Source organism: Corvus kubaryi, unplaced genomic scaffold (genome assembly GCF_017639235.1).
Source record: "Corvus kubaryi isolate FWS band 111438036 unplaced genomic scaffold, C.kubaryi_AGA036_p1.0 137, whole genome shotgun sequence".
Lineage (NCBI taxonomy): Eukaryota > Metazoa > Chordata > Aves > Passeriformes > Corvidae > Corvus > Corvus kubaryi.
In genome coordinates this window covers 31,065,855-31,091,840 of record NW_024580671.1, presented here as the reverse complement: position 1 = coordinate 31,091,840, position 25,986 = coordinate 31,065,855, and the positions used below count along the sequence as shown (strand labels likewise).

At 39.5% G+C, this 25,986-nt stretch overlaps 1 protein-coding gene across 3 annotated transcripts in view; it reads right to left on the bottom strand.

Annotated features, from left to right (window-relative positions):
- RELN (reelin) overlaps window positions 1-25,986 on the bottom strand; it is a 276,616-nt gene that overhangs the window by 10,529 nt on the left and 240,101 nt on the right. For all 3 annotated transcript variants that reach the window (XM_042018399.1, XM_042018400.1, XM_042018398.1), the window contains exons 44-62: window positions 22,890-23,148; window positions 21,453-21,702; window positions 18,983-19,151; window positions 16,329-16,469; window positions 14,761-14,938; window positions 13,248-13,441; window positions 11,884-12,140; window positions 10,970-11,124; window positions 9,954-10,168; window positions 9,500-9,677; window positions 8,305-8,480; window positions 6,962-7,068; window positions 6,317-6,559; window positions 5,616-5,791; window positions 3,948-4,021; window positions 2,988-3,149; window positions 2,499-2,656; window positions 1,472-1,691; window positions 278-475 (exon numbers count right to left, since the gene is read on the bottom strand). In XM_042018399.1, coding sequence (XP_041874333.1) covers window positions 278-475; window positions 1,472-1,691; window positions 2,499-2,656; window positions 2,988-3,149; window positions 3,948-4,021; window positions 5,616-5,791; window positions 6,317-6,559; window positions 6,962-7,068; window positions 8,305-8,480; window positions 9,500-9,677; window positions 9,954-10,168; window positions 10,970-11,124; window positions 11,884-12,140; window positions 13,248-13,441; window positions 14,761-14,938; window positions 16,329-16,469; window positions 18,983-19,151; window positions 21,453-21,702; window positions 22,890-23,148 — 3,510 coding nt within the window. The remainder of the gene's footprint in view (window positions 1-277; window positions 476-1,471; window positions 1,692-2,498; window positions 2,657-2,987; window positions 3,150-3,947; window positions 4,022-5,615; window positions 5,792-6,316; window positions 6,560-6,961; window positions 7,069-8,304; window positions 8,481-9,499; window positions 9,678-9,953; window positions 10,169-10,969; window positions 11,125-11,883; window positions 12,141-13,247; window positions 13,442-14,760; window positions 14,939-16,328; window positions 16,470-18,982; window positions 19,152-21,452; window positions 21,703-22,889; window positions 23,149-25,986) is intronic.

Sequence of the window (25,986 nt, the reverse complement as noted above, 5' to 3'; positions counted from 1 at the left end):
CAACACATTGTATGTGTAAAACGTTTAATGGTTAAAAATGCACATAGATAAGGAGGATTTTTTTCCTCATCTAAAACAAGTATTCTTTCTGTTTTTCTTTCAAGTGCATTGATAAACACTAGCCTGGAATTTCTTAATCAGCCTTCCCTTTAAGTCATCTTCTTTGCCTACCCTCTTCATCAACCTTTTTTTTTCAACAGTGATGCAAAGATAGGTTATTTCTTAGCAAAAATGTAACTTGTGCGTTTAGAGGTAATGAATGTGACTGGGTACTCACAAGGGAACGTTATAAGACACTCTTTGGGCTTGTATAAAGTCCTTTGGCTGATGCTGTGCAATTACTTGCCATGTAATTCCATTATTTACACTGTACTGGAGGAGCACTGCCTTGTCTACAGTGTTAGGATCACTCAGATTGGTATTGCAACTGTCTGTTTGTGAAATACTTCCAATTTGCAAAACAAACATGATTTTGCTGTAAAACACAGAGAGAAAAGGTATTTTCAATATGCAAAAGTATTCAAACAGGAATAGCATTTCTAGGTTTATTGCAGTTACCTTATCAAAACTTGGAGCATTTTCAAGAATCATTACTTTAACATGCAAAATAAACTGTTTTCATATCTTTAAAACACAGCTCCCCTTTCAAAATAATAGTTTACTGTGTGTAACATAATGTTGCAGGCAGTAGATCCAATTTTGCAATATATCTGCACAAAACTGAGATGGATAAAAATGCAAATATGTAAATGAGTGTATGAAAAGTTTAACAAGGACAAATAAAGGTTGAATATAATAAAGTGCCTAAAAATATATATCAAATTCTTCCTGGGTGTTCAAGTAAGAAGAGAAGAGCCTGATTTATATCTGGCCCATTGGCCAATTCATCCTGTTTCTAATCTTGCTTTGGACAACTAAATATAAACCAGTCCTGAAAGCTGTCACTCTACTAAGAGCCAGCACAGGCTGGTTACATTTGTTTTTCCATGGCCAAAGAGGCTCAGTAGATGGAAAAGATACTCCTGTTCATTGCCAGGTGAATATAATTCTATTTGACAACTGAAATGGGAAAATGAGCCTGTAATTACTAAATAGCATCTTTAGTCATAACCATCGTGGCGGCCCATACAAACATGGAATTTGTCTTATCAGTTCAGGCACTGGTCCAGGCAGTCTGGTGTCCAGTCTTTGCCAACAGCTTCATTGTCAGTGCTGGCTTACATAGACAGGGCTCTGTTGGGCATGATGAAAACATTTGACCTTTTCATCTGACATCCTCACTCTCCATCTCCCAAATTGAAGTCACAAAGCATTTTGCCAACCCTAATGTTTCCTGCCAGCCACATCCAACTGCATGGCACAGCCAGGTCAGTCCATCCTCATCAGTACTGGCTCACATGGCTGCACATACATGTGAAGAGTTTTCTTTCTCATGAATTGTTAAAAGAACTGTTTAGGCTCAAAGTACTACCTTGCTCGGGTGAGATCCAGAGGCTTGGTCACAGCTTGTCTTATTTGACATCCATTAAAGTAGAGTGAATCTCCATGGGCGTAGGGTGCCAGCTGTCCACATCCATTCCCTATCACTCCCCCCTGAATGGTTTCCCAATTTATTTCAGTGACTCTTTCAGATTCAAAATTATCTTTAATATAACTTGGAAGATCATGGCTGAAAACAGAGCAGTCATCACCTAAAAATGGCACAGTGAAGTTGTAAAACACACAAAAATGGAAAGAATGGAGAAAATTGAGTTACAGGTCATTGTAATTCCATTTAAGGTTGTGGCTCAATATACAGTGTGGCTCAGTATACAGCCTGAATATATTTCAGCAGATACATTAATAATGTGCACATTGATATACAGCAGTTATTTGTACAAAATTGAGGCTGTGAGTCTTATTTTTACAGCAGTATAACTTCAAGAACTGCAATACAGCTTCTCCTGTTTTGCATTGATGCCAACAGGAGAAACCTCAAATTGCTGGTTGAAGGCAAATATGTTTAAAAACTCGGAAGGGATCTGATTTTATAAAGTTATGAGGCTCTCCTGGAAGACATTAAACACTGGCTCCACTCCCACAAAGCACTTAGAGTTTACCAAGGGCACTCAGGTACCATTAGGCATGTGCTTAGCTGCAGTGAGGGGTTAGAGCAGAACACTCTGTCCTGATGGGGCACCGAGTCCCTTATAGATGCCAGTCACCAGCATCTGGATACCATTTGCGCATCCTCTGGGATGCACCCAGAAGGATGTTCAGGGGTGGAAGCCAGTTCTGGGTAATCAATAAAGGCTGGATGGACTTTACATACAGTGCCAGATAGGAGAGACTGCTGACTGAATACAGTTTCCAGCTCTGACAAATTATTAATATTGAATTTGTTACTCAGACATTCCAGTGATGAATTTGGACGTGATACATAATTTTATCTTTTTGTTTAATTTTGAGCTAGATTAGACTGTAGTAGAGGTACAAGAGAGAAATTCAAGAAATGGAACCTTGGTATCCTTCATCACAGATGCAAATGGCTCCAGTCGTGCAATACCCATGGCCACTGCAGAGCTTCGGGCACGCTTCCCCGATGTACACGTGATCGATTGCCCAGCTCTGCTTCTCTAGTTCTTCTCCCTTCTGAATCCACCTGAACTGAGTTGCACTGCAAATATCAAAATCCAAACACTGTATTACAGTATGTAGCAATTAAACACATCTGTACAGTGATGTTCTAATATACCAACAGCAAATGTAACCAAAAATGTCATATAGGGGGCTGTGACTTCAATAGTTGGAAAGACCCACCCTGCTACATCATTGGCCGTAGTGACTTACAGTAACAAAAAACCTCCTGAAGAATATGAGTTATGTATCAGATCTAAATCCTGCAATAAGGAATCATTTTTAATTCACCAGTTGTTCCTAGTAAACCGTGCCAGCAAGACAGCTGTCATTTTACAGATCCACAGTGAGCTGACCTTTCAGTAACCTACCTGGATGAGACATGGTCAGGCAGCTGGATAGTTATTCTTCTCCACATGGAGGTATTGACAGAGTTATAGATGGTAGCTTCATGGAATTGAAATGGGGAGCAGCCAATGCTATTAGATGAGGAAGGAAGACAGTGTGTCTGGACAAGTTGCCATGAGTCTGTCCTGTAGCAAACAAAAAAAAAAGAAAAAAAATTTTAGAACCACTGAAAAAATAATGAAAGGAAAACAGGTAATTTCTAAGGGTCATGACATTGCCTGTCTTACTAAACAAACAAGAGATTGTCAGCAATAGTTTCCATGCTCTGGAGCCACAAATAAACATGAGGTGAGAGGCTGAAGCACAGGTGCAGCCAGGGAGGGTTTGAATGTTGTGGAACCGTTGGTGGTGGCACTCCCAGCAGTGTGGTACATACAGCTGCTTGAGGCTGCATGACAGAAGGATTTATTTAGGAGGCTGCTTCTTAGCCTCTTTCTTACAGTGTTCAGAAGAGTCCCAATAGAATTTGCTACATTTTCACCCACAGTCATTTGAGCACAGAATATACTTTCATTTTTACAAATTATAACATGCTGCTATTCTACAGCACATGAGGCAGTGTTATTGTTAGCTAAAGACCAATTTGGAATTAAATAACTCCCACTTCATTACAGCTTGGTCCTGTATCCTACTAAAACACTTTCCTGGAGATGTGTTTTCCTGTGAGCACATTTTTAACAGGAACATGCTCATGTCTGTAACTGCAAGCTCAATGCCATGAATCTGTCAACATCTGGGATAAATTATAAAGAGAATTTATGGGAGTTATGTAGACAAATCCCAGTGCTTGCACACCGGCTTTGTTCAGATTCTGTTACAACATGAATACCAAAGTAATTGCTTTAATAAATAAAAGCTCACTAGGTTTTTAATGTCATACTACTTTTTTTTTTTTCAGGTCTGTGTATTCTGCTGTCATTTACCTGGCATCCTTTGTATACTCCAGCATCACTGAGTGGAGGTCCCCACAAGAATTTGCCTCACAGCCAACCACGATCTATAGCACAAATAAAATCAACTGCTATAACAAGTCAGGTAGACATTTAAAGTGATATGTAATCAAGTTATGTTCTTTTTTTTTTCTTTATTGGGTGTATAAGGGATTGTAAACTTAGAACTTGGGCTAAATCCATCAAAAGTGGATGGAAAATAAAAGACACAGTACTTCAGGTACTGCTTTTACTTAAAGAATTTTACTTTCTTGCTACTTTTATTTCCTAACAGAATCCTAACACTTCATTTCTAAAGTCCAAATTAAATATCTAAACAAACATTGTTTCTGAAACAAAAAGATACGGTAGTTCCTTGGCATTTCCAAAAGTGAAGCACCTATAAAGTTTAAAATTCATAATGATAAACATGTGGACATAAACTTTAAATCAGTCCAAGTTAGGAACAGAATTATTCTGAATATTTAATACAATAGACATATTTGTTCCATATTACAGTAGAAAGATTACAGCACCCAGTATGCATTACTTATTAGATAGTAAGATGCTAAATTTCAAAACCAAACAGAAGCCATGCTAGAGCTGAGTTTAGAAATAAAATCTTTGCTGTGAGTCATGAAGAAAGAGGGGGAATCAGGAGAGAAAAACTCTGCAATGAGAGTTTAGTAATATGAACTATTAAATGCTGATGGGTTATCATAATTTTGGTCTTAAAACAGGAAAAAGAAGATAGGCTGGGTAAAATAAGCATCTTGGGGAGGGTCTGGACATTCAGTACTAAAAACCATAAGAGACTTCTCTTGTATATAATTTCTTTGGCATGCTGAGTGGGGGAAGCAGTGCTTTAGGGATTATATTAGACATATAAAATAGGTAGTGAGTAGAGAAAATATAAAATAGGTAGTGAATAGAGAAAAGGTGAAAATACTGATCAGTGGAAGATGGAAAATTCTGGAACTGTCTTGTCAAACAGAAGAGCAAGAAAAAAACCATAATAAGAAAATGGATTAGTATTTTGATAACCCTACTTTCATGTTAGTCCCTGGTTTATTTAAGACAGGGTGCTTGAAGAATGACCAAGAACATTTCTGGAAAACAACTACTTGTTGCCTTTGGCCCTGTGTAGAATTCTACCTTAAATCAAAGCAAAATACTCAGAAATGTTTCTCGGATTGTTTAGGTCATTTGCCATGACACAAGTAAGTAGAAGGGGTACTTCCACTTGAACACACTTGCATTTTCCATATGACACTTTTCTCCAGCCTGCTTCTCCCTTGCCTTTTCTGTTTCTTCACGAATTAGGGGAAAATAGTTTATTCTGCATGGCATCTATTCTCACCTTAGAAAATAATTCCTACTGTATCTGATGATCCAGTCATTTCAGGAAAAAGATATTAGACCTCCAATCCCTCTGACTAACCCCAAAAGCATACAGACAGTCAGAATATTCTGACATTTTACATTCATGCAGCCTTTCTGGTTCTCAATACCTCCACTTCATATTTTCCTTTGCTGGTAAAAAGTCACTATTAATTTATTCATCCAATCGAGCATCCTAGTTGGAAGAAGAATAATTTCTGGACACACATTAGATGAATTTTCATTGTGTTGTTTACTTTGGAGAGAGAGAACATTTCTTACTTTAAACTGCATCATGTATCCTGGCTGTATAATGAGCTCCCTGGAGGACAGGATGTTGTGTGTTTTATCCTTTTTCTTATTTGGCCAGTAGAGATGGAATGATGGATTTCCACAGAACCCTGCAGTTCTGACTGCATTAGGGTAAAAGCTCCAGTTTTCTTCATGAGAAGTGCCTTCTATTAAGATGAGTTAAATACAATTACTGCATTGTCTTGGTAAACATCAAGGCTTAGTAATGAATCCACAGAATCACTAGATAGAGTACTTTAGTGATATAGACACTACATTTATGGTATCTGTAATGACACACAGCAAGCTACTAACAGACATAATAAAGACAATCATTTCAAGAGAGGTAATTAAAATGTTTAAATAATAGTACTTTTAAAAAACATGATGAAACAAAAGTATAACACCAGGAATTTAAATGAAATTAATTGGGTTGAAATAAAAAAATTTATATGTGTATATATATGTGCACACATACATATCTGAATATACATATATATATATATAGATATGTATATATTTACACACTTCTATTAATAGCATGAAGAATAGCACATAAACAGTATTAGTCTACAAAATGAAAAATTTGTAGCGCTAAAATAAAAGACAGTCTGCTTGCAAGCTCTCAGGGCTCAGGTGAGATAAGAACAGATAATGCCAGACAACAGGTGAGCTGTGGCAGCCTGTTTTACCATCATCAAACGTATCCACCAGCTGGCTGGGGTTGATCTCTGCTCCCCCGATCAGGATGTTGTCCAGAGCCCACTGCGCCCGGTCGGGGCCGGGCACCACGATCCCGTTGCTGAGAGTAAAAGGCTGCCACCAGCGCAGGCGGGTGGTGTTGGTCAGGGCTTGCTCGGGAAGGAGGATGTAGTCGTGCCTCACTGAGATGTACTTTTGATAATCCATCTCATGGAGCAAAGTCCAGGATATCCCTATAATGAGCAGATGCAGGTTTAGCAATAAGCATATGGTAGAATATTCTAAAGAATTAAAGTAAGATAATAGGAAATAAAAAGTAAGAGCTATGTCTTCCGATAGAGCTTAACTTCTAAGGATAGTTGGCAGCTGTTACTCACTGCAAGAGTAATCTTGTAATTGTAAAAAGGAATCAACTTGGGTGGAAGCCACTGATTACTGAAATAAGGCAGGAGGATTACGGAAAACTCATGAGAAATAGATGGAAATTTTAGATGGGGGAAAAAAACTTTACACGGACAAAAATAACTTTACAATTAAGAATTAGCTTTTTATTTTGGATCTCTGACAGCTTCTCAGATATTCATGGTGCATGTATACAGAACCATAGCTTAGCTATAACTACAGTATATACTTGCCTCCATCAATGGAATAGTCTAGCAGCACTCCCTCCTTTCTGCAAGTCGGTCTGTGGCATGTTGTCATGTTGTTTTCACTCCCAATTCTCCCCCAGTACTGTAGAAACCTAAGAGTAAATGTATATGATCACATCTGTTAGACTTGCACAAATAGCGGTTGCTTTCTGTTTGCAGACATGCTGAAATTGTTCCAAATGCCAGCATTTTTAAGCAAGCAACATCGATGCACAAGTACTACAAAGGTTTCCAAAAACATTGCCTAGTAATTTTCATGGGAACCTCATGGAATTCAGCTAAGAACTGCCCCTGGGAGGGACTAACCCATGGCAAATGTACCAGCCAGAGACAGACTGGATGGGAGCTGCTTTGCTTAGAGTTCCCTGGGAGTCCTGGTGGAATGGGAGCTCATCATGTGTTAAGGTGCCCTTGTATCAATGAAGGACATAAAAGAAGTTGATAAACTGAGGCAAGGTCAGTGGAGGACACTGGAACAATTGGGGCCAGAGCTCCAAGCTAGTGGTCATACACTGAAAAAATAGGAAGTTCCAAATGGATTTAACGGGGGGAAAAAAAAAGCAAAAAAATCACTCTGAGAGTAACTGAACAGTGGTACAAGTGTTCCAGTACAGACAGACAGTAGGATCTCTATTCTTGGAGGTTTTTAAACATCCAATGGAACAAAGTCCTGGACAAACTGGTCTGAATTCAGTGTTACCTGGCTTTGAGCATGAGGTTGGACTAGAGACTCCCTGAGGCCCCTTCCTTCCTGTGATTTAGCAAACTTGCAGAATTTCAGAAGTCAGAGTGTGTGGCTTCATTAAAGCCATGTGGTCAAGAGAAATGATGCTGAAGTTGTCCATGTCATGTCCTTAGCTTCTCTAAACTGACAGAGTTCCAATGCTCTCCTGATATGTCATCCTTTCCAACAGCATAGTAGTGGAAAGGATCTTGCATGGGCACCAAAGAGAGGACAACCAGCAGAGGTTCTGCTCTGAGCTCAGTGAGAGACACAGCTGGTGCCTCCAGGAGTGATGCCCCAGTGACTGGTGTCTTGCCTCTTTGCAGGACAGAAGTTGCTGATTCCAGGACATTTCTGGACAAATTAACCTGCTGATTCACCTGGACATGTCAGACCCTTTCCACTGTGCTAGGGTGAGCTTTGCTCTCTGTGACTCATCTGAAAGCATCAATGCCTTGAGAATCGTAATCTCATTAGTGTCTGTCTCAGGTAGTGCTATTCTTGTGGCGGCCTAGGAATTCCCTGAGCTACCAGCTATGCTGCCTGCTGATTTGCCAGTGTGTGACAGAGTTCCCCGTGACATTGACATGGCAACATGACCTACTTTGCCCCTCGCAGGTCCAGATCTTGAGTGACAGCCTGCCTCACAGTTGGACCTCCAAAATACAGAGTTGTGTCTTCTGCGAGAATTCCACACTCGGTACAGGTATTTCCACCTTCTAAGGACATCCATAAATCTGGTTTAATTTCTTCATTGTCAAAGCGCTCTTTCAGGAAAGTCTGTAAGCCAGGTATTTAACATAAAGCACAGGTAAGTAAGATTTTAAGCCTTTTTGATAACCACAGCTGTAACTGACCTAAACATGTTTGAAGGGCTCAAGAACACTGCAAATTTTTCTCAGGGTGACTGAACATAATCCCTTTTGGCTGAGTATTTGGCCACTTGAACTGAATTAACTAAATGTGAAAATATATTAGAGCTGGATTTTAACATATTTGGGAAGCAATCCGGCAAATTAAAATTGGCATGTGCAAATGAATGGGCATGTTGGGTTTGTGTGGCAAGGTTTTGATGGCAGAGGGCAACAGTGGGGGACTTCTGTATGCATGGGAGAAAAAATACTTTATATTTTTCCCCAGCAAAACCAGCAATCCTGGCATTAAGGAGATAGCAGTAAAACTCCCCTAAAATTGCTGCCATTTTATCCCAACTGTCCTTAATGTGATGGATACATTACTAGTTAAAAATTCCAAACAGACAATGATATTTCTTCATGTAATTGTATTTCAGATGACATGATAACTGAGAAGTTAGTTATTTTTAACTTTTAAATTAGCAATATCTAACTGGAGTCCACTCACTTGTTATTGGGTAACATGAGTAACAGCCAGGTGAATCGATTTTCTAATTTTATGCCATTTTCCTTTATTCCCTACTTCAATATGCTCTTTCACAATAAAGACAATCTTTCTATTTTGATCAAATATAACCATATGTGCAAGGGTGATTTACATCCTATAATGATGATTAAAAGATGAACAGTGAACTTTATCACAGCTTTTTCAGGCTAAGTGTTATTTGCAAAGCAACAAACCCATTCTTGAATAATGCAGTTATTTTTGTTAAAAGCAGTTTTTTTGTTAAAAAAAAACCAGATGAAAGGGCTGCCAATGGATTTGACTGTCTTCAGGCTGATAGGAATCAAAGTTAAATGTCCAGTGGGATCAATCTCTCCTCTCTCTCCTTCTCAGTCAAACACATGCCAAAATTCATTCTTTAAAACATGCAGTAAAATTACCTTCAGTGTTTGGGTCAGGTAGCAGTTTGGACCTGAATACCCAGGATCACAGATGCATTGCTCATTCAGGCAGTCTCCATGACCTCTACAGTTTTCCAGACAACCAGGGCCCAGATAGAAATTATCGATGGCCCACTGCACATCTGAGTATTTCTGGTAGAACCGGAACCTCACAGGACTAGATATGAAGAAAACCAGACACATGCATAAAACAACTTTGCTCAGATGAAGAAACGTGATTAAACGCAATATACTCATGATTGTACTATCTTCTGAGCTTCCACAAGTAGTGGAAGTATCTATTGAAATTGATTTTTTACATATCCATAATGTAATGAACATGAACACTGCTATTCTGCAACTTCCTTGAAAGAAAATGAATAGGCAGATGTCCTGTTGTGTTTCTAGGAAGGTACTCAGTCCAAGACAAAATTAGTAGCCAATTCATACTTACTTGCCCACAAGGCTTTCAGGCAGTGAGTAAGTTACTCTTTTCCATCCTTTTGTGGGAAAGAAGACAGATGGCTGTGAGACACTCCCAGAACATTTTGGATCAGCTGGTAAGCACTGAGGTACTAAGTAACTCCAGCTAACACCAAAGTCAGTGGAGTACTGCACATGGACCTGATTTTGTGCAAGCTTTTCTGAGGTTTTACATCCAACAGAAACCTAATAAAGAAGAGAGAATCAATAATTAAGAATTAATTGTGATGGTGGAGTTTAAAAAAGCATTTGAGCCTGAACAGTGACTACAGAATTTTGCTTGAAATGATGGCAGTAAGAGTGCCTGTATGGTACCAGTCATCTGAAGATCTCTTTGATATTCCTAACACTTAGAATAGACACCATATTTTGATTTAGCTTTCTTCTAGATAGCTCACATTCTGATTTCCAGATTTTGACACTTGTGCCTTATACCTCAGTATCACATAACAAATAAAGTAAGTATCCCCTCCCACACAACCTGAGATTTGAATATTTCAGAGAAGCCCACAGATTGGGGAGACCATCTTTATGCATGGATGTGTAAAGGGTTCTTGCAATTTCCATATACTGCTGGGTTGTTGCCTTGATTTAGATAAAGGGGTGTACGAAGGCAAGTTTGGGTGCAAGTTTGATGTGAATGCATGGCAACGCAGGAGCAGTGCGAACTACTGTGGAGCTGCTTTTTCCTCACCAAGCAGCTGTAACAAAATAGACACCTGGTAGATGTGCAATACCCTTATTACATGATGTCCATGGAACTACAGTGCTGGAAGAGAAGAATGTGTCACCTCTGAGAACAGCCTGCAGTATTAAAGCTGACCAACACAGAGTAAGTGAGAAAAATGAGTATGGCCTAATAACAACAATTTTCCCTGCAGGGAATGGCTCTTGTGTAGGCGTATACATCATCCTACCTCCTGAAAGATCTACTTAGACCTGGAACAAAATGTGGATTTGAATAATTATATTGCAGACAGATTTTACCTTGAACTGCATAATCCAGCCTTCTGTAGGAGTCAGGTCGTGGGTGACTGCGTAGACTTCTCTGCCATCGTGGCTCCCGCAGATCATGACGCCGTCAGTAGAATCACAAAATCTCTCGATTGAGCAATCATCATGGAATAACCAGTGCTCATTCACTTGAAAATTAATGGCAATGTCAGTAATAGACAATGACAATATAAATTGAACAGGGAGTAGTGTTAACCACAAAAGGTGATTCATATATTTATTCTTCACCCTACATGAGAATTATTTAGTATTGCTCCTGAGAATATCACTACCCCATCTTTCCCATGTAAATATGTATTACACTTATCACATTTATTGCTGAAAGCACCTCTTACTATTCTCTTGCATAAGCATTACAGCATTATTTTTTAATGTTCAAGAACTAAGGACCTGAGACTTACTTAAAACATGAACTTCTTTTGCACTAAACAGTTTGAGAGAGCCTTTTAATGGGTGTTGCCTACATGTCTGCACAAAGTGTACCCCAGCACTGGCAGCTGTTAAGCCTTATAAACATATAGAAATGCATCTTCTACAAAATTTAGTTGTAAAAAGTAACTTAATTTCCCTAAAGAATATTTTAAAAAGTTAGGAAATAGCGAACAGACACTCAGGATAAGAAATCTGCTTACAATAACCTGGCACTTCTAAATCCCTTTTTCTTTCTTTGAAATAATCTTCTAAATAAATCCATGCAGTAAAAAAATCTGCATTATATCTTTTCATTTCACTTTTTGTGAACAAAAAACAGAAGACAAGACCTCTACAGCAATGGGATTGTCTGTGATCACTATCACAGTGAGACAAAGATCCAGAGGCTCAGCAAAATCTGCAAATCGCTGCACTGGCTTCTTGCTCCTTAACTCAGATCCAGGTGGAACGTTTACCTGTGGTTTTGTCCTCCATGACCATGTCGAAGGCGATCCTACCAGTGGGCCCCGCGTCGGCCGGGGAGCGCTCGTGCTGCGGCAGGGGAGCGCTGCTGAAGGTGTCGAGCATCACCGTCCTCTGGTCGGCTGAGCCCGAGATCAGCACGTTGTCGATAGCCCAGTCGTTCTGGTCCAGCCCATCGTGCTTGGGCTGCCACCAGCGGAAGCGTGTCCCCATGGTTTTGGCATCGTAGGGAAGGAGGATGTTCACAAAGCTGGAATAAAAGGTTGAAATTAGTTGTAGGAAAGCTGCAGGAGGAGGATATTTTGCAATGCTCTGTGCTGGGTGCTTTGACCAAGTCCATTCCCAATGTTTCCTAGAATACATGGAAGTTGGGAAAGAAGAAAAAGACTGGTCTAGACTATATTCCTCTAGGAGATATTGCTGAAACAAAAATCTTCCTCATCACTCCCAATGTCATCCCTGGGACAGGGGCTCAGAGGCAGGTGGGTGGAAAACATGCCAGACTGTGGCATGGTTTGAACAACCTCACTTGCTCCAGCTGTTCTTATGGGACCAAATGCAACAGTCTGGACTAGCGGTGTATGGCCATGAGGTCCTAATTAAGGGAAGTGTTAAGAAGGAGAATGTTGAAGTAAAATGACGATTACTTTTTCAACCTGGAGCCATTCAGCAGATAGCAATGTTCCAGTACAATTTTATCTGTTCCATTGCAACAGTAGCCAATAGTACACTGAAATCTCATGTCCAATTAAAGTACTAGTGATTTCTTGGTGTGTTCAAATAAAATAACAAATTTCCCCTACATCCCCATTTTCTACGAATCTTTTAAATTAGTCAGTGAGAAAAAGGTCAGCTCACATATATGCATGATTTGAATCTCACAAACATCTGAAAGTAGGGCTTGAGTGTATCCATCCTTTTGATGGATAACTGCAGAAACCACTCTCCACACCATTTTATAACTAACTTATAACAATCAGTGACTTTATGATCTTGCCAGTAAGGAACTAGATTGCAAAGGTTAGCAACTTTAAGAACAGGATGGACATCACTACAGTAGCTATTAATTTATCTTCCTGCAACCATTTACAAATCTACCAGACTGCTACAGGTTCCTAACTATTCTTGTATTTCTGGCCTAGTGGCTGCACAAATGCTGATGCTCTCAAGTATGTGCACTGTGACCATTCATAAATGCGTGTAGGACTGTACAAGCTGAACTCGTAAGGACCTAATATACAAACCACAGTAGTAATGTGTCCCACATATTATGTGTTTGTATGTTCTTGTGAAACATTCAAGACCACCTGACTTTAGCAGAGAAAGTTACACAGGCAGAAAGAAGATATCTACAAACCCAGGCTTGCTGAATTGATCATAGAAAATTTCCATTAAGAGGCTCCAGGTGATTCCACCATTCACAGAATACTCCAGCAGCACTCCTTGGTTGCGGTTATTAGGAGTTATCAGACATCCATACATGAAATAAAACTGGATGAATTCTGCACTGGTGAGGTTCAAGTCCACTGTAACTAACATACGGCTGCAGCCCTTAAAAGCAATGAAAAAATGTGTTGGCTGGTGTTGTCTGGCAAAACTTAGGTTCATGAAAATTGTTAGACTATGCAGTCACTATTAAGGTAGCTTCATGCTGCAAACATTTTAAAATTGTACAAAATTTTATTAATTATTTCAAAGGTAAACTGACTACAGAACAATATATATATATTTTTCCTAAATACATAATTTCAGTCATGTTTCATCTTAAAAATTCCTGTTGTGTATTTATATATGTTGCACCTTCAGTTTTACAATATTAATGTATTCACCTTTCTTCTGAATACAAGAATTGCAGAAATCCAATGCCTCCATTGTAAATCACGAAGTTTTCCATGCAGAATTAATAAATCACTGATTATGTGCTAATGATTCAACTTATTCCAGCCATCAAATGGCAAAGCAATGTTAGTATGTGTGTTTTCCACAATACCTTATATATTTCACATTGCTTAGTCTATTAGTTGGTGTCTACTTAGTCCTACTGGAATGATGTGGATATATAATGCTTCTGTTAGTTTATTTTAGAAAACTTTCGTCAGTTTGAACCTAGCTATAAATTTGACAGAAGAGATCTACAAGCATAAATTTTACATGTTTCTAAAACACTATTTTGTAATTTTTACAATCTTGAAGTTATCTGTTAGCAAACTATAGTTCAGCAGCAGTCTGGGTTATATACCTACATTTGTAGCTAACCTAGGAAATTTTACTATGAGCTTACTCTGAAAACACCCACCTGTGAGACATCTGAAGGATGAGGCTACGCATGGATGCAATGTGCTCTAGGCTGACCCTGCTTGAGCAGGGAGGTTGGACCAGATGACCCACTGTGGCCCCTTCCAACCCGACCCATTCTGTGTTTCTGTGACTCTGTATTGTCAAGGACCATGTGCAAGTTATACAAGTGCAAATAGCTAGTTATTAATTTACCTCTGCAGTCTGATTAGAAGCCACACTAAACTCTGGTCTGGAAGTTCTAAGTGCTATGAGGAGGCTCTTAGAAGGAAAATTGAATGTCTACATACTTATGCTGTGCTTTAATCTATCAGCTCCTCTCAGGAGCCACACACACTGTATCTCATTTTCCTAGCTGCACGATAGCAAGGAACATAGTATCAGCTTTCCTGGAGTGTCTGTAGGACCTGTTTGACTTCGACCTTCAGCCAGGCAAAGGATTTAATTTTTAAAAACGTTTTATATGTTTAATAAGTTATGCTGTTATTTTTTTAATGCCTTGCTATTTAACTTTTTAAATCAGTCCTGTTTATAGTGTCAAATGGAGCAAGCTCGTCCCTGTGCTGGACACACACCCCGCTGAAGTGAAGAGCCATCCCAGAGGCGACGGCCCCGCAGACCGTGCTGAGTTTGCCCCCGTTCACCGTCAGCCAGTTCTGGTTCGAGGGGGAGCGGTTGAAGTTGTCCTTCAGCTGTGTCGGAAGGGGAGTCTCTGGCTCGTCGCAGTACAGCCCACCCCAGTGCTCGTCGCAGCTGCAGAGCAAAACAAATGCACAAATCAGCTGGCAAAGGCTCTGCATGGAGGTTTAATCAGTGCCATGTTATTAAACTACCATCTCATTCTGCATAGTGGCTTCATTTACCAGTGCACAACTGGTATGTGGGGGTTTCAAACATCTGGCATTTTGCAGTTAATATGAAGCAAAAATGACTTTTTTGCAGGCTTAGTATTATGTATCACTCAAGCTTCTAATACAGGGTACACTCGGTACACTCCCAAACACACTAAAATCAGTAAAATACATTGTGCTTGGATAGATAAACCAAGAGAATGTGCCAAGCCTAAAAATGTCCTGCTAATGTTAAAGTTCAAGTTTCTGTAAAATTTTAGTAGATGGGTGCTTTCTTATCTTTATATAGTTCTCCTTTTTTTTTTCCCTCTGAAAAATGTTCTTGTAATGTGTCAAAGACTGGATAACAGCTTGGAACTGTGTTCTGCTACTATGAGATTTCACCAGGGATATTGTGTCTTGGTACTTCAGTGTTGTCAGGATAGAGGAGAACACAATAATATGTCTATTCTGCAGTGAAATATATTTCTAACAAATACAGGCACAGTGCAATGTATTTGTCACTGTGCAATACAACCATTCTCCCATTTCTGTTGCCATTTGTGGCTGGAAAAAAAGCAATACATCCATCTGGAAGGTATTCCTCTGTTGCCAAAACAAGCAAGTCTGGGGGTTGTTGTTTGCTAGCTTTGCAGGACTCTTTGTGGATTGTTACACAAACAGTTTGAGGATCAAGCCAGTTTGCCTCCCCTGGCAAACCATACCATGAAGCAGAGCCATCAGACCATCCAGGTAACACCCCTCAAAAGGCAAAATCTGGCCTTGTGAAGAACTGGCATATATCCCACTTGGTGGATATGTCTCACCTCCAGCCTGGGTTCTCTGCATCCAGCACCAGGCTGAGAGCACAGGGATATGGTATGAAACCCCCTGGGAATAAGGGTAACGTATTCTGGGAAGCTCCAGGACTGGATGTCCCTAGAGGGATGTGTGAACTCAAGAGGTTCCCTGCCTGGGTTCAAGAAGTTCAAGAGGTTCAAGAAGGTCCCCTGCCTGGTGGGAGAGGAATCTAGATGCAGCACAGGCAAGAGCAGAGGTGATGCATTGCCACTGAGGAAAGGACTGTCTGCTTTGGCCATGGAGCACCAACAGGCAGAGGTCTGGCTGTGCCAACCCCTGCACTTCCACTTGTTACTTCTGTTCCCAAGTGGTCCCAGTGCCCCGCTCAGTTTTAACAGTAAAATCCACCTTCCTTTGTAGAATTGTGTCAGTTGTTCCCACAAGTTCATCAGAATGACAGAGGGAGAGTGAAATGCTACAGCCCTGGGCAGGACAGGGAACAGAACACTTACACACAGTTGTCTTGTGTGCACTTCCCGTGGCCACTGCACATGTCTATGCAGCCATCCCCAATGTAGACATTATCAATTGCCCACGTTTGCTGCTTGTCAAAAGGAGCAGGCTGGTGCCAGCGGAAACGAGTTGCTTGAGACCTTGGGAGAGAAAGAAAAAAAGAATTCTGTATTTTCTAGCCAAGGTAATCCTTATTTTGACTAAAAGGAAATGTTAGTCTTAAGGCTAGGCTGATCTTGGAAGATTTGTTTGATACCAGCATGATCCAGGGCTGATTTCTGACAATGACAACATCCCTCCAATAAAAAGGTGCCCAAATTTTGATAACAGGACAAAGCACAGGTGCTTGGTATCAAGTTGAGAGTGTGGGAGGTAGGAAGTGGATCACTGGTGAAAGCAAAGCAAGTGGGCCATGGTTGGTGCAGTGGAGAGGAGGGTAGGAAGAAGTTGGTACTCCCAATTGGAAGCTCAGGCCAGTCATAACCATGTCCCAGCACAGATCCAAACTTGAGGGATAGCTAGGAGCTGGATCAAGCCAGAATAATCCAAACCCTCCAAGTTTCACCCTGAGTCAGTCAACAAGTCCAAGTCAACAAATTTACCTGACTTTTTCTCTATGGATTCTCCCAACTACCCTTAGGTAAGAGCAGCTCTAGGCAGTGGGCTGGGGACAGGCAAGAAGGCCATGCAGGGCTTGCAGCATGACCCTGTTGTTGCAGTTTTTTCCCTCCCCTCCACCCAGGGTTTGGTGGGAAATGCTAAGAAATTATCTGTGGCTCTACTCAGTAAATTATTTTCATTTTGTTGATTAAAATGGGCTTAGCTCCCTATATGTGAATTAAGTGTCTCAGCTCCCAAGATAGATGATTAAAATCTATCCAAAACAGTCAGGGGACACCAAATAGCTATTCAGCTCATGCAGGTGGAGATTGTGAGTCAAGAGCTGTGAGAAGATGAATTTCTGTTAACTGTGAATTCAAGCTGATCCCTTTTTGACTCTACAGCACTAGATGGCAGCATTGAACTTTTCGTAGTCTGTTTTCTTTTGAAACTCATAGAGAAATCACAATTACTATAAACACCAAAACCCCCTAAAACCATTTAATGTAAAAATGGACCTCATATGATAAGGTCATAATTATCCCATTAATTATTTTTTAATGAAAATGCTGCATGAGGTGAATAAATAACATGTTTATCCAGAAAGAAATCTACTGCTCTGAGCTCAGCTCAGCTGCTCACCAAACAGCATTTTAAAAAGAAATGTAGAAATTGTGAGGAGGTCCTTTCAAAATAAAGACAAGCACCTGTATCTTACACTGCCTGGTTTGGCTGGGCACTTCACTAACAAGTTACAGAGTTGACGCTCCTGTGGGAAGCTTTGTGTTCACATTTGCATTTTAAAATCGGCTCTAAGCTAAAACTAAGTGTTCATTGCCGTCTAGAGGCCAGAGGTGAGGTAGTGCTCTGGAGTGCAGAAGCCTTAACAGGCTACACAGACATGAGTGGTGAGCACCAGGCCAAGTTATTGACTACATGTGCCTGCATGAGGCCTGCATGTGCCTAAAACATACAGGCACAAACAATTGGAGACACACACCCACTATTACTCAGCTTGAAATAATAAAGCAGCATAAGAATGATATTGCATCTAGACTAAAAGGCCTATTAGCTGCACTGTTCTTATCCTAAAGCTTAATGTGTCTCTTGCTTATGAGATAAGGTTGTAATAACCTCTCTCATGGAATGCCTTTCTTAATAATTTTGGGAAATGGTACTACTTGAGCCAAAAATTACAATTATGGGATTGGACAGAAGTGAAATTTTCACCTCGGTAGGGCATCAGACTTCTTGTGACATATACTGCTCAAAAAACTCTTCAGTCTTAAAATCACAGTTATTTTTAAACCTGAGTTTATCTCAGGTGGCAGCTTCCTTTCAGGTCCAAATTCAATTGGTTTGGAACATCGATCCCAGCTGTGATTTATCCCATTCAACCCCAGAAAGACTATTCTGAACGCAAATTTGCAGTCTTTATACAAGAACTGTTGGGGTAATGGATTTTTACAGACAATACATAGCAAAGCTGCACAAAAGAGGAAGCACAGAAAATTAATCCTGGGAACAACTCCTAAAAAAAGTGCTATTGCTTGATGTAACAGCATGGAAGATAGGGAAGAGTCCAGATGCCCCAAATGATTATAATAGAACACGGACTTTTCCACTACTAATGTCAAAATGTGTAGCAACTGTATAGGTGCTTTCAGTACAGTTGCTAAAAATAAAGGTCTGTGTTTCCAAACTTGTGTGTGCCTTAGGTAGCATCTTTCATGACAACTGTCTCAAGGCTTTTCCTGTGCTTTGCTACTTCTGAGCCAGCAGTTAGCTCAGCCTATGTCTATCTGAGGAGATTGGGCTCAGCAGGAGGAGAAAAGTTGTGGAGTCAAATAGTGCTGAGAGCCTGATGCCCTTGCTACCTGTGTTTCAATTTTTATAGGATAGACCTTCATTTACTTACATTTATTTGTTGCTATATACATGGACAAAATAAAAAAGACAAGGTACAATTGCGTTAACTCTATAATGTATCATGATGTTCTAAATACCTAGTTATGCTTTTAGATTTATTCTGCAGAAAACCAGAGGGAGTTACCTAGTATAGGGAGGCAGAGGCAAAGTAACCCGAGTCCACTTGTTGAAAGTGTCTGAAATGAGAATCCTCTGAAGATGGTACTTGTTGCATTCCACATTAGTGGGAAGACAGTCCCTCAAAATTGGGTGCCAGGTCAGCCCAAGGTCCACTGAATATTCCAGTTCAATAGCTAAGGGTGGAAAGATGGTTAGTTACTTAATTTAGAGAGGCCTATCCATAGACCTATAATAAAGTGCAAGCCCCCGACAGTATCACAAGTCTAAACTAAAGTGGACAAAATAACCACTCAGAACTTTTCAAACCCTTGTGTCAGAAGCACAAAGCTACCTCCTTTGGTGGCAGTGCTGGAGGATGTGTTACATACTGCTGAGCAGGTAGAGCTCAGGAGGAGTCTGCAGTACATCTCTGCATCCACCACCTAACTCAAGAGACCACAGGTGAAAAGACAGAGCCAGTGTTAAGTTGCCAAGATTAAGTCAAGACAACTTCTGTAGCTGCAGCATGCAAAAAAGTGATGTGACAGCACCATGACCACCAAATTTTTTGTTTTTCAGGCTTGAAGGGTGAGATTCAGCTGGATGTGATTGCTGGGTAAAGCTGAGCAACACCCAAATTCACTTTTGGCTCTGTCACAAGATGGCTTAGTCAGCCTTCCACCCCTCCTGCAGACCAGCTCGTTTCATTACCCAGCACAATTTTAATTTGAGTTTGTTAGTCAGTGAGCTTGTTTCCATTCAAACACAGTCTATCCACATTAAACTAATGTATTCATTTCTCAGCAAAAATCAGCAGTTTCATTGTTTTGATGTTTATGGCTTATAAACTTTTATTATGAAAATTAAAGGTTAGTCAAGCTCCCTAAATACTTCAAGTCAAACTTTCATGCAGCCATGAAAAAGTAAATAATAATAGGTGCAGAACTCTAACTTGAAGTAAATGTTCCAGCTGCATTCTGGCTGAGCTGTCTGCGTAAAACATGAAGCGTGGTTGCAGTGACAGGGGTGATAAATCTGTGATCTTTTTCTGATTACTGCAGACCCATTTCTTCTACCCTCATGCACAGGAAATGACCCTTAATCACCCAATCAGTCCTACTTGATGTTTCAGCACAGAAGACAGTGCTATAGAAATACAAGGACAAGTAGGTACAAACAAGGGTAAGTGAGTTTCTAGTGCTAAATTTCCCTCACCAAAAGAAATGTTTGGCTCATCATGACTAGAACCAGGATTCAATAGCGTCCTGCCTAATTTAATATGAAGTTAAGATAATGATAAGGGTAGTAGACAAAGAAACAAACAAACAAGCCCCGCCCCCCCCACCAAAATACGGAACTGTTTCTTTGCTGGTATATAACTCAGTTGCCAAAACAATTCTAAACTTAGCAGAGATGATCTCAGGATGCCGCAGTCTTTTTAATACCGAAAGAAAGAAAAATTGTTAAGCATGTGAGTAGCTTCAGACTAGCAATATCAGAGAAGCTAAATGTGGGACTTCATGTAAAATCTTTTTCCATTTTTATACAGAATTGTAGAGGAATAGTCAGCAACCCAGTATATTAACACATACCACGTGATGCAATGTATTGTATTCTCATCCTCATTAAATATATCTATACCTCAAAACCCTACCCTAAGAGGATGTGTAAAACAAGCATTCAAAAGCTTGTTTTTTAGAAAGACCTATTTCTTGCATACCTTAGAATTCCCATAATGAACCAATTAACCAGTTTTTAATGTCCATGTAATGTATATTGAGTACAAAGCACGTTTTTATTTATTTCTCTATCTATATGTATATACACATATAAAAGCTGGCTCTGCACTCAATAGACATATGGAAAAAAGGAAGCTAGGTAATTAAAAATTGCATTGTTGTGTGTACATAACATATATATATATATACACGTGCATATATCTATGCTCACATTCATTCATGGATACATATAGATCTAGACATATTTATTATTTCATATGGACAATATAAATTTTTTCAGTTGATGCTGTCTTAGCATGTGTCAGATGTATGTTGGTATAAATGATTTCTTAGATATATGGGTACAAGTGAGATCAGAACTAAGACTACACTGAAAATGCAAAACCACAAAGCAAAAAACATATGCTGGGAACACCTAGCTGCTTATTATTACACCACCACCCCAAGCAGTCTACTAAATGGATGCTATCTACTAAATGGATTTGAGTAAGGCAGCTGTTAGTCTTTTTCTTAAATGGATTGAACTGCAACTTAGGTGCTCGAAGGGAATAATACACTTCAGTTTATCTTAGGCTTCAGACACCTGGAATAAAAACGCTGATGTTACAATTTCTAACAGAAACATACAGCTTTCTTTTGTTTCTCAGTTCTTGTTATGATGAATAATGTAACCAGAAAACAAGTGAATTTTCCTCTGCAGTAGAGGAAGAGGAATGGCAGGAAGAGGAATGGCAGGAATTACTAAGAAGTTATTACCATAACAGGAGTCTGTGACAGAGCAGGATGCTGCAAAATCTATTTGCAAGAAAGAGTCTTCATTGACAACAATGTCAGTGGTGACAACATAGCGGGTGCTGGCTTTCTCAATGAACACCAGAGCATCCCCAGTAGAGCCACAGACTGGCATCTTTGTTCCACCAGGGTGGAGCAGCCACTTCCTACTATCCAGTGTGGTGAAATCATCTTCCAATACTGTATTGCCAGAGACATTTCCTCCAATAAGAATCTGAAACATTAGGAAAGAAATTGCTATTGAAAAGAAAAGATGTCTAGAAGTCCTCATAAACATATATGTGACATAGCAACCTGAGGGAGGAGGAGATGTACCAGTCTATATGTATTTATTCTGCTGGTCCAAAATGGAAAAATTTACTTAGTAAAGAGCTTAGTCTCTTAGAAGAGAAAGGGGAGTATCTCTTTCCTGTAAAGGAAAGAGATTGGCTCAGCTGCAAAAATCTAAAATTCAGGGAGGTGACCTCCATTCTTGATGAAGTAAAACTGCTCACAAAAATAAGTGTTTGTAGAAACAAAGTGATTGCACTTTCCTAGTGATTGTTCTGCTCTTCTGCAATCTGGTGCACTACTATCAGATTGCACCTGCTGATGGAAGTGGGGAAATAGTCTCTGTTTTGTCATTGACTATAAAACATCGTTTTACTATTCAACAGCAAGCAAGGTAGAATTATTTTTCATTTGTTATTCTGAATTCAGTTTCTGATTGTTCTGAACTAATATAACTACATTCAATGAAGATGTAGAAACAATGAGTATTTTTTCATTTTTAAAAGGAGGGATGGGAAGTAAAATTTTGTAACCACAACATTAAAGGGGCTGGGTTTCGCCTAACAATCTGAACTAACTTCTTTAAAAAAAATAAATATTAAAGCAAACTGTACTTGGACAACCCAATGACACTACTTAGAGAACAATCATTTTAGAAATAAATCATTTGTGGTTTATACCAAGTCATACAAAGTAATATAATAATCTTTATAGAAGCAAATCCTAAATAGGAAACTTTATTTTCATACAGATTGGTATTTTTCTGTAATTTTTTTTCTATTACATTCTACCAAGCCAATTCCATATCTGGATACATATTGAAGTACGTATATATTAAAGTTTAAAATCAGACTTGCATTTTGCATGGTAAGGCCTCCTGCAATGTGAACCTGAGGCTCTACACATGTGTAAAAGACTTTCCTAGATTCAAAATGGGCAATCAGTGCCCCACGTGGAAATGCTGCATTAAAACCATGAGTTCAGCAAACAGTAATTGTGCTCTAAATATTTTTTTACAAAGCATTTTTGCTTGTCTCAGTGAAATGGTACATGCCAAAAAAAGGGAGACATTAATACTGAATCCAGTCTAAAATTGTGTTAAAAGAAGCAACTCCCTCAAGGTTTCCTCACCTGGTCGATCACCCAGGGACTGTAGAAATGCCCGTTCTCAGATGGTTGCCACCAGCGAAGCCGAGTGGAGCTCGAACGGGCCTTCAAGGGAATTTCCAGGGCAATGTATCGTCCCACATTGCTGGAGTTACTGAAGAGGAACTCCTGGAGAAGGCTCCATGAGAGGCCCCCGTTGAGTGAATACTGCAGCAGCACAGGCTGGCTCCTGGGGTCAGGTACTCCCTTGCCACATCCCAGTCTCATGAAGAACTGCACAAATCTAACAGGGGGAGCATTTACTGGAAAGATTTATTTTCTACAACATCCTACACAATGAACCAGAGAGACTTGGAGTTTGTCAATTGACTAGCACTGTGATTTCTAGCTGTAAGAGTCCACTTTAGGAGATCTTATGATTTCCTTTCCAAAGCTTCCAGAATATAACTAGACAGACAGGTGGTATGACAAAAATTCATTTTGCCTGTGTGGTAGTTTGCCAGGCATAAGAGGCTGAACAAAGCTGGTCATTTATGTTTTCAGCTTTTGTCTGCATAGCAGATGGTGTTGCAAGTATCAGAAACATAATCCTGGGTGAAATTTTTATCCCCGTATCCCATGAGTACAGATTTTAGTGGCAGAAAAGCAACTGTGCTCTAAGTAGATCATAATTTGCTATGAATTTGCTGAAATGCTTAAATTCAAAATAAGCATCCCAGTTTTCCATTGGCATAAACCAGAGAAAATCTGGACAGGAGAACAAAGCACATTTCACTTTCAGGGATCATTTTGTCCATTTTGTCAGCCTGGGAAATTTGTCTAAATTACACCGTTTAAATGTGCCGGCTTCCCTGAAGCCAGCCCAAGCCACCCAGGGACAGCAGCCTTTCATCCCCCAGTTAATTGGCTTCTCCAAAGCTGCACAATAGACTTGTATCAAACTGCGAAATCCTTCCCATCAGCCGATGCTCATAAATAGCTCCACTGTGCACTTGGAGTGGAGGGAACCGTGCTGTAATGATATTTACTTATTGGACTTGCAGGAATATTACAAGTATTAATTCATGTTTGCACCGCTTTTGCACAGCTTTAGAGTATTTTTTGTTCTAATTATTATTGCATTAGTGCTGCCTGGCTTGTGGTTAAATGAAATGGTGCAAAAGAATTTTGGCATCAAAAATCTTGTTCTGGTTTGATCTGCAGGTAGATCTGATGGGAGTGCACCACAGAGGTGCTGGGCAGACAAAGCTCCAATAAAACACCAGACCTACAATTCAATTAATTCTAGTCCTGACTGTGACTCACAGTTTCTCTTGCTACTATATATAACTGATTTTGCTATAGATTATATGCACCTCCATGTCCCAGACATAACATATTGCTTGTGCTGTAAAGGAGCACTGGGTACCCTCATGGATCAACATATCAAATGTAATGGATTTGCTTCACTGCTGGCAAGTCTTTCTGCCTCCTCAGATTTACTCCAACATTTGCCACATAATTCAAAGGAAATAAACCCAGGTGACCTTGTCTCTGTTGCATCTGATTTCTGTGCATTGCTATTCTTGCATCTCAGATTTTACTAATGTAGTAATAACCGACTTGAATGTAGGTAACAATGTCTAGCAGATAAAAAAATAATTTTAAATATCTCTCTTCTTATCCCAAAGATATTTTGCAAAAGCTTTGAAAAATGGAAATGGAAAAGCAAAGTGTTTTTTGTAAATCTAGTAACACTCAAATGTGTGGATATTCTTCTAGTAATTCAGAATTGAAAGGAATTTGATCGGCTGTGATACCTAAAATATTCTGTCCCTACTGACATTTCATGTGGTGCAGTTTCAGCCACCAGTATCACCATCAGGGTGATATACTGTCCCCTATGTTAAATTCTTTAGCATATAGATGTGATGGCAGTGGACAGTGGATTGCAGAGTCCACTTAATTTCAATCCCCAAGTGCTGAGTGTGGCTTGCAGCACTGACAGACACCACTGCATGCCTGTGTTCTTCAGGGGATCTCCCCATAAGGAAAAGGGAATGTGACTACTGAGTCTAGCACCCTTAAAAGGTACTTGTTCTCATCACTCCTGGCATAAACTGAAACTTGTCCCCAAGTCCTGTGCAGAACTTGGCACATCTGTGTCACAGACAGATCTGCTGTGCTTTGCAGATGGCTGATAGAGTCAGTCTGGAGATGAAGAAAATCCCACTGCAATTACTTTAGGTTGCTAAAGAGCAGCTCCCAGCAATGCCACTGCAGTGTGCCTTGCTGTTCAGAAAAGAACATACAGTTATTTGTTGATAACTGTTATTTTTCATAAGTATATATACAAGAAATTGAATGTTCAGCTTTGTTTTCCTAAGACAGAAGTAATTTATCTCCATATAACACCTTGAGGTCAATATATGCAAATCCAGCTACAAACAGCCATGGAGAAGAGATAAATGATGGTTCTTTGAACATGAGCAACAAGAAAAACATCATTTAGTCTAATGGAGCAACTTACAAGATCTTTTGTATCTTTTCTTAAACAATCTTTTAGTTTCAGAGTGGTCTAGTAATCAAATTAGTGCTAAGAACTGGGGTTTGTTTTAATCAAAAAAACAAAAAAAAAAGTTATCTGAAAAAATTTTTCTGTGAGGAATCTTACAAATTACAGGGGTCCTTAAGATTACACATCACTGACGTTTAGCTAAGTGCTGATCTAAAAGCTACAATGATTAGATATTAGGCATTTTTACTGACCATGAGTCTTTACAATTAAACCATTATTTAAAGCTTCAATACCAATGCTGACAGGTAAGAAGTAGATAAAATTCCTGTTAAAATGTTTCCCACAGCACATTAGAGAGGAGTAGGGTATTTAGAGATCAGTGAAAAAAAGTCCTGGAGAAAATTCAGTCTTTCCAAAGTAATAACATAAGAATATCAGCTAAGGCACAGAATAAACTAGAAAACAATGCCTATTTGTTAGCATGCTCACAACTGGGATGGAGTTTAATTCATATTAGTCTAAATTTTTTTAATATGGCTTGCTTAGCATGTCTCACTCATCACATATCTCCTCTGCAGGCTGTAAAGATACAACATAAACTGTAACTACACTAAAATATTTGGT